Raw genomic sequence first — 8,952 nt, 5'->3', positions numbered from 1 at the left:
TCAATCAAATATAATTGTTAGTTAGGGAAAAATAGCCTAACTGCTAAAGATAGGCTAATAAAATCAAACTCGAACAGTTATAATTGCCAGTTAGGCTACCATAATTCTCAAGTGATTTAGATTTCTAATCAAGAGTAGTAAAAGTCATAAATAAATAAATCCAATATACCTTCTTGTATACAAATAAATAAATAAATAATAAATAAATAAGCAAAACACATAATAGACATGAAATTACATTGTAGTCTGATAAGCATTTAATTCCTTCATTATAATAAATTTATATTTCTCCTGCAAATTAAATGGTTTAATTTTGTATACATCTCATACTGCTTTCAACATCCAATGTTAGATAATATTACAACAAAATGTCTGACTACAAAGATTATATGTTAAATAAGGTTCTAGGGGGAACAAAAACAGAAAAACCTTACTCATGAATATATGAATGAAAAACAGTTAAAACTTGTGTTATCTTTGTTAAGATATACAAATATTTATTTAACTTTGAACAATCTTGAGTTGTTGTACACTAACACCTCTCTTTGGCACTATGAGGAGCACCTAACTTCAACACTAACACCTCTAGCTTTTGCTTGGTGTAAGAGGGTGTCTATCATAGAAGAAGAAAATATTAATATGGCTCTAGATCTTTACTTTTCATGATGAGGCGCATTTCTCAAACTAAACTTGAGACAATTGCACCCGAAGGACATGCAACTGATATCGAGATATTTTTCACGACCACCACAATATTTTCATGATGAAGCTCAATTTCTAAACTGTATTAAAGATAAATTAATTTACTAATATGTGCCCCATTATTCCTCAACATTCTCTCAATTATCTTCCGCAATCGACGTGTTCAGCCTATAGCTTGAATGTATCATCTTGTGCTGCTTCACATGTCTAAGCAGCTTGAATCTCTTCCCACACTCTAGACACTCATAGAGGACGAGGATATGAATGCACAAGCATGTGACGCTCCATATAGCTCCACGTGTTCTAAATTGTTTGCCACACTCGGAACATTCAAAACGCCTTTCACTGGGTATGCACCATCCTGTGAGTCTTGATAGAGTCAAGACGATTGAATCTCTTTCCACACTCTGGACACTCATAAGGTTTATCACCTGAATGCACAAAAAGGTGACGTATTATAGCTCCACGTGTTCTAAATTTTTTGCCACACTCGGCACATTCATAAGGTCTTTCACCTGTATGCACCAACCTGTGAGTCTTCAAACCTACAAGATGATTGAATCTCTTTCCACACTCTGGACACTGATGAGGTTTGGCACCTGAATGCACTACTATGTGTTTCTTCATATATTCAAGACGTTTGAATCTTTTCCCACACTCTGGACACTCATAAGGTTTGTCACCCGTATGCAGCATCCTGTGAGTCTTCATATAGCCAAGACGTGTGAATCTCTTCCCACACTCAGGGCACTCATAAGGTTCGTCACCTGAATGTACAAGCATGTGACTTATTATAGATTCACGTGTTCTTAATTGTTTGCCACACCCGGCACATTCAAAAGGTCTTTCACCTGTATGCATCATCCTGTGAGTCTTCATATAGTCAAGACGTGTGAATCTCTTCCCACACTCAGGACACTCATAAGGATTGTCACCTGAATGTACAAGCATGTGAGTCTTCATATTGCCAAGACGTTTGAATCTCTTCCCACACTCTGGACACTCATGAAGTTTATCACCTGAATGCACTAACATGTGTTTCTTCATATATCCATGCCGATTAAATATCTTCCCGCACTCTGGACACTCATGAGGTTTTTCACCTGAATGCACTAACATGTGAGTCTTCATTTTGTCAAGACGATTGAATCTCTTTCCACAGTCTGGACACTCAAAAGGTTTGTCACCTGAATGCACAAGCATGTGAATCTTCATTGTACCAAGACGCCTGAATCTCTTCCTACACTCTGGACACTCATAAGGCCTATCACCTGAATGCACTAACATGTGTTTCTTCATATTTCCAACACAACTGAATACCTTTCCACACTCTGGACATTGGTGAGTCTCCATCTTCTTTATGATAGGTTCAGTATGTGAGAAGGTGTCCTCCTGATAACTGCACAAGTGGTGATATCAGGATACGCGTGGGGCCCAGTGTCAATGTTGACGGTTAAGCAAGAACGTAGAGTTAGATTTGATGTTAACCAAACCACACACTAGAGAGTTTCGGTCCGTCCTGTACCATTCTCAAGTCGATTGTGATGACGGAATTTGATGTTTTTGACAATAAATAGGCAAGATAGAGGTGAGGAGAAGGAAATCATAGATTTCATTTCTTTTCTTTATTATGCTCCCCATCCTGTGGACGATGGTGTAAAGGGTTACAGAGGCACATAATCGGTTCAGGAACTGAACCCTCTAGTTAATATAACATAAGAACATAGAACAAAGGTAACTGCAGAAGGCCTATTGGCCCATACGAGGCAGCTCCTATCTATAACCACCCAATCCCACTCATATACTTGTCCAACCCGCGCTTGAAACAATCGACGGAACCCACATCCACCACGTTACGCGGCAATTGGTTCCAAAATCAACAACCCTGTTACTGAACCAGTATTTACCCAAGTCTGTCCTAAATCTAAACTTATCTAATTTATACCCATTGTTTCGTGTTCTGTCTTGTGTTGATATTTTTAATACCCTATTAATATCCCCCCTGTTATGTCCATTCATCCACTTGTAAACCTCTATCATGTCACCCCTAACTCTTCGCCTTTCCAGTGAATGCAACTAAACATTCATTTTAGTTCATTTAGCTAAGCAAATAACAATCTTTTGACGCTAGTTACACAATTATTAATGTTATATATACATGTACATATGCTCATACATACATGCATATGCCAGGTAGGCTAACATAAGAACGGCCTTAGAAACTTGTGTTAGGAATCTTTCAGAACATTATATACCACATATGTCAGACCAATCCTGGAGTATGCGGCTCCAGCATGGAGTCCATATCTATTCAAGCATAAGACTAAACTCGAAAAGGTTCAAAGGTTTGCCACCAGACTAGTACCCGAGCTGAGAGGTGTGAGCTACGAGGAGAGACTACGGGAATTGAACCTCACTTCGTTGGAAGACAGAAGAGTTAGGGGGGACATGATCACCACATTCAAGATTCTCAAGGGAATCGACAGGGTTGATAAAGACAGGCTATTTAACACAAGGGGCACACGCACTAGGGGACACAGGTGGAAACTGAGTGCCCAAATGAGCCACAGAGATATTAGAAAGAACTTTTTTAGTGTCAGAGTGGTTGACAAATGGAATGCATTAGGAAGCAATGTGGTGGAGGCTGACTCCATACACAGTTTCAAGTGTAGATATGATATTGGGTTCCTGAGCCCAATAGGCTCAGGAACCTGTAAACCTGTTGATTGACGGTTGAGAGGCGGGACCAAAGAGCCAGAGCTCAACTCCCGCAAGCACAACTAGGTGAGAACATGTACATATATATATATATATATATATATATATATATATATATATATATATATATATATATATATATATATATATATATACATATATAGATACACATACATATTCAATCACCCACTCAAATAAACACCTAAATAATCTTTATATATATATATATATATATATATATATATATATATATATATATATATATATATATATATATATATATATGAATGAAAACTCACACCCCAGAAGTGACTCGAACCCATACTCCCAGAAGCAACGCAACTGGTAACTACAGGGCGCCTTAATCCGCTTGACCATCACGGCCGTCAAAAGGAAGTGATAGCCGAGGCTATTTGAGCCACTTCCCCGACGGCAACTCGGATGGTAATCTTGGGCATAGCATTTCACCAAATCACCTCATTCTTTGGGGCACACGTGAGGAACACAAATGCGAACAAGCCTGAATGGTCCCCAGGACTATATGCGAATGAAAACTCACACCCCAGAAGTGACTCGAACCCATACTCCCAGAAGCAACGCAACTGGTAACTACAGGGCGCCTTAATCCGCTTGACCATCACGGCCGTCAAAAGGAAGTGATAGCCGAGGCTATTTGAGCCACTTCCCCGACGGCAACTCGGATGGTAATCTTGGGCATAGCATTTCACCAAATCACCTCATTCTTTGGGGCACACGTGAGGAACACAAATGCGAACAAGCCTGAATGGTCCCCAGGACTATATGCGAATGAAAACTCACACCCCAGAAGTGACTCGAACCCATACTCCCAGAAGCAACGCAACTGGTAACTACAGGGCGCCTTAATCCGCTTGACCATCACGGCCGTCAAAAGGAAGTGATAGCCGAGGCTATTTGAGCCACTTCCCCGACGGCAACTCGGATGGTAATCTTGGGCATAGCATTTCACCAAATCACCTCATTCTTTGGGGCACACGTGAGGAACACAAATGCGAACAAGCCTGAATGGTCCCCAGGACTATATGCGAATGAAAACTCACACCCCAGAAGTGACTCGAACCCATACTCCCAGAAGCAACGCAACTGGTAACTACAGGGCGCCTTAATCCGCTTGACCATCACGGCCGTCAAAAGGAAGTGATAGCCGAGGCTATTTGAGCCACTTCCCCGACGGCAACTCGGATGGTAATCTTGGGCATAGCATTTCACCAAATCACCTCATTCTTTGGGGCACACGTGAGGAACACAAATGCGAACAAGCCTGAATGGTCCCCAGGACTATATGCGAATGAAAACTCACACCCCAGAAGTGACTCGAACCCATACTCCCAGAAGCAACGCAACTGGTAACTACAGGGCGCCTTAATCCGCTTGACCATCACGGCCGTCAAAAGGAAGTGATAGCCGAGGCTATTTGAGCCACTTCCCCGACGGCAACTCGGATGGTAATCTTGGGCATAGCATTTCACCAAATCACCTCATTCTTTGGGGCACACGTGAGGAACACAAATGCGAACAAGCCTGAATGGTCCCCAGGACTATATGCGAATGAAAACTCACACCCCAGAAGTGACTCGAACCCATACTCCCAGAAGCAACGCAACTGGTAACTACAGGGCGCCTTAATCCGCTTGACCATCACGGCCGTCAAAAGGAAGTGATAGCCGAGGCTATTTGAGCCACTTCCCCGACGGCAACTCGGATGGTAATCTTGGGCATAGCATTTCACCAAATCACCTCATTCTTTGGGGCACACGTGAGGAACACAAATGCGAACAAGCCTGAATGGTCCCCAGGACTATATGCGAATGAAAACTCACACCCCAGAAGTGACTCGAACCCATACTCCCAGAAGCAACGCAACTGGTAACTACAGGGCGCCTTAATCCGCTTGACCATCACGGCCGTCAAAAGGAAGTGATAGCCGAGGCTATTTGAGCCACTTCCCCGACGGCAACTCGGATGGTAATCTTGGGCATAGCATTTCACCAAATCACCTCATTCTTTGGGGCACACGTGAGGAACACAAATGCGAACAAGCCTGAATGGTCCCCAGGACTATATGCGAATGAAAACTCACACCCCAGAAGTGACTCGAACCCATACTCCCAGAAGCAACGCAACTGGTAACTACAGGGCGCCTTAATCCGCTTGACCATCACGGCCGTCAAAAGGAAGTGATAGCCGAGGCTATTTGAGCCACTTCCCCGACGGCAACTCGGATGGTAATCTTGGGCATAGCATTTCACCAAATCACCTCATTCTTTGGGGCACACGTGAGGAACACAAATGCGAACAAGCCTGAATGGTCCCCAGGACTATATGCGAATGAAAACTCACACCCCAGAAGTGACTCGAACCCATACTCCCAGAAGCAACGCAACTGGTAACTACAGGGCGCCTTAATCCGCTTGACCATCACGGCCGTCAAAAGGAAGTGATAGCCGAGGCTATTTGAGCCACTTCCCCGACGGCAACTCGGATGGTAATCTTGGGCATAGCATTTCACCAAATCACCTCATTCTTTGGGGCACACGTGAGGAACACAAATGCGAACAAGCCTGAATGGTCCCCAGGACTATATGCGAATGAAAACTCACACCCCAGAAGTGACTCGAACCCATACTCCCAGAAGCAACGCAACTGGTAACTACAGGGCGCCTTAATCCGCTTGACCATCACGGCCGTCAAAAGGAAGTGATAGCCGAGGCTATTTGAGCCACTTCCCCGACGGCAACTCGGATGGTAATCTTGGGCATAGCATTTCACCAAATCACCTCATTCTTTGGGGCACACGTGAGGAACACAAATGCGAACAAGCCTGAATGGTCCCCAGGACTATATGCGAATGAAAACTCACACCCCAGAAGTGACTCGAACCCATACTCCCAGAAGCAACGCAACTGGTAACTACAGGGCGCCTTAATCCGCTTGACCATCACGGCCGTCAAAAGGAAGTGATAGCCGAGGCTATTTGAGCCACTTCCCCGACGGCAACTCGGATGGTAATCTTGGGCATAGCATTTCACCAAATCACCTCATTCTTTGGAGCACACGTGAGGAACACAAATGCGAACAAGCCTGAATGGTCCCCAGGACTATATGCGAATGAAAACTCACACCCCAGAAGTGACTCGAACCCATACTCCCAGAAGCAACGCAACTGGTAACTACAGGGCGCCTTAATCCGCTTGACCATCACGGCCGTCAAAAGGAAGTGATAGCCGAGGCTATTTGAGCCACTTCCCCGACGGCAACTCGGATGGTAATCTTGGGCATAGCATTTCACCAAATCACCTCATTCTTTGGGGCACACGTGAGGAACACAAATGCGAACAAGCCTGAATGGTCCCCAGGACTATATGCGAATGAAAACTCACACCCCAGAAGTGACTCGAACCCATACTCCCAGAAGCAACGCAACTGGTAACTACAGGGCGCCTTAATCCGCTTGACCATCACGGCCGTCAAAAGGAAGTGATAGCCGAGGCTATTTGAGCCACTTCCCCGACGGCAACTCGGATGGTAATCTTGGGCATAGCATTTCACCAAATCACCTCATTCTTTGGGGCACACGTGAGGAACACAAATGCGAACAAGCCTGAATGGTCCCCAGGACTATATGCGAATGAAAACTCACACCCCAGAAGTGACTCGAACCCATACTCCCAGAAGCAACGCAACTGGTAACTACAGGGCGCCTTAATCCGCTTGACCATCACGGCCGTCAAAAGGAAGTGATAGCCGAGGCTATTTGAGCCACTTCCCCGACGGCAACTCGGATGGTAATCTTGGGCATAGCATTTCACCAAATCACCTCATTCTTTGGAGCACACGTGAGGAACACAAATGCGAACAAGCCTGAATGGTCCCCAGGACTATATGCGAATGAAAACTCACACCCCAGAAGTGACTCGAACCCATACTCCCAGAAGCAACGCAACTGGTAACTACAGGGCGCCTTAATCCGCTTGACCATCACGGCCGTCAAAAGGAAGTGATAGCCGAGGCTATTTGAGCCACTTCCCCGACGGCAACTCGGATGGTAATCTTGGGCATAGCATTTCACCAAATCACCTCATTCTTTGGGGCACACGTGAGGAACACAAATGCGAACAAGCCTGAATGGTCCCCAGGACTATATGCGAATGAAAACTCACACCCCAGAAGTGACTCGAACCCATACTCCCAGAAGCAACGCAACTGGTAACTACAGGGCGCCTTAATCCGCTTGACCATCACGGCCGTCAAAAGGAAGTGATAGCCGAGGCTATTTGAGCCACTTCCCCGACGGCAACTCGGATGGTAATCTTGGGCATAGCATTTCACCAAATCACCTCATTCTTTGCTATGCCCAAGATTACCATCCGAGTTGCCGTCGGGGAAGTGGCTCAAATAGCCTCGGCTATCACTTCCTTTTGACGGCCGTGATGGTCAAGCGGATTAAGGCGCCCTGTAGTTACCAGTTGCGTTGCTTCTGGGAGTATGGGTTAGAGTCACTTCTGGGGTGTGAGTTTTCATTTGCATATAGTCCTGGGGACCATTCAGGCTTGTTCGCATTTGTGTTCCTCACGTGTGCCCCAAAGAATGAGGTGATTTGGTGAAATGCTATGCCCAAGATTACCATCCGAGTTGCCGTCGGGGAAGTGGCTCAAATAGCCTCGGCTATCACTTCCTTTTGACGGCCGTGATGGTCAAGCGGATTAAGGCGCCCTGTAGTTACCAGTTGCGTTGCTTCTGGGAGTATGGGTTCGAGTCACTTCTGGGGTGTGAGTTTTCATTCGCATATAGTCCTGGGGACCATTCAGGCTTGTTCGCATTTGTGTTCCTCACGTGTGCCCCAAAGAATGAGGTGATTTGGTGAAATGCTATGCCCAAGATTACCATCCGAGTTGCCGTCGGGGAAGTGGCTCAAATAGCCTCGGCTATCACTTCCTTTTGACGGCCGTGATGGTCAAGCGGATTAAGGCGCCCTGTAGTTACCAGTTGCGTTGCTTCTGGGAGTATGGGTTCGAGTCACTTCTGGGGTGTGAGTTTTCATTCGCATATAGTCCTGGGGACCATTCAGGCTTGTTCGCATTTGTGTTCCTCACGTGTGCCCCAAAGAATGAGGTGATTTGGTGAAATGCTATGCCCAAGATTACCATCCGAGTTGCCGTCGGGGAAGTGGCTCAAATAGCCTCGGCTATCACTTCCTTTTGACGGCCGTGATGGTCAAGCGGATTAAGGCGCCCTGTAGTTACCAGTTGCGTTGCTTCTGGGAGTATGGGTTCGAGTCACTTCTGGGGTGTGAGTTTTCATTCGCATATAGTCCTGGGGACCATTCAGGCTTGTTCGCATTTGTGTTCCTCACGTGTGCCCCAAAGAATGAGGTGATTTGGTGAAATGCTATGCCCAAGATTACCATCCGAGTTGCCGTCGGGGAAGTGGCTCAAATAGCCTCGGCTATCACTTCCTTTTGACGGCCGTGATGGTCAAGCGGATTAAGGCGCC

General features: G+C 45.5%; 1 protein-coding gene across 1 annotated transcript; it reads right to left on the bottom strand.

The window, feature by feature from the left end:
* Positions 1 to 1,044: 1,044 nt before the first annotated feature.
* On the bottom strand, positions 1,045 to 2,055 carry LOC138354808 (zinc finger protein 431-like). The gene is made up of 2 exons (XM_069309303.1): positions 1,722 to 2,055; positions 1,045 to 1,637 (listed from the first exon to the last, which is right to left on the bottom strand). The coding sequence occupies exons 1-2, from the start codon at positions 2,053 to 2,055 to the stop codon at positions 1,045 to 1,047; spliced, it is 927 nt and encodes a 308-aa protein (XP_069165404.1).
* Positions 2,056 to 8,952: the final 6,897 nt, after the last annotated feature.

Source organism: Procambarus clarkii, chromosome 64 (assembly GCF_040958095.1).
Source record: "Procambarus clarkii isolate CNS0578487 chromosome 64, FALCON_Pclarkii_2.0, whole genome shotgun sequence".
NCBI classification, from domain to species: domain Eukaryota; kingdom Metazoa; phylum Arthropoda; class Malacostraca; order Decapoda; family Cambaridae; genus Procambarus; species Procambarus clarkii.
Note: the sequence above shows the minus strand (reverse complement) of the source record. Positions and strands in the feature narration are given on the sequence as shown.

Bases quoted from the DNA above. Each gene is read 5' to 3' on its own strand.
- LOC138354808 (XM_069309303.1), bottom strand. From the start codon at position 2,055: ATGGAGACTCACCAATGTCCAGAGTGTGGAAAGGTATTCAGTTGTGTT. The intron at 1,638-1,721 runs GTGATAAACTTC...TTGTACATTCAG, and splicing joins ACACATGTTAGTGCATTCAG to GTGACAATCCTTATGAGTGT.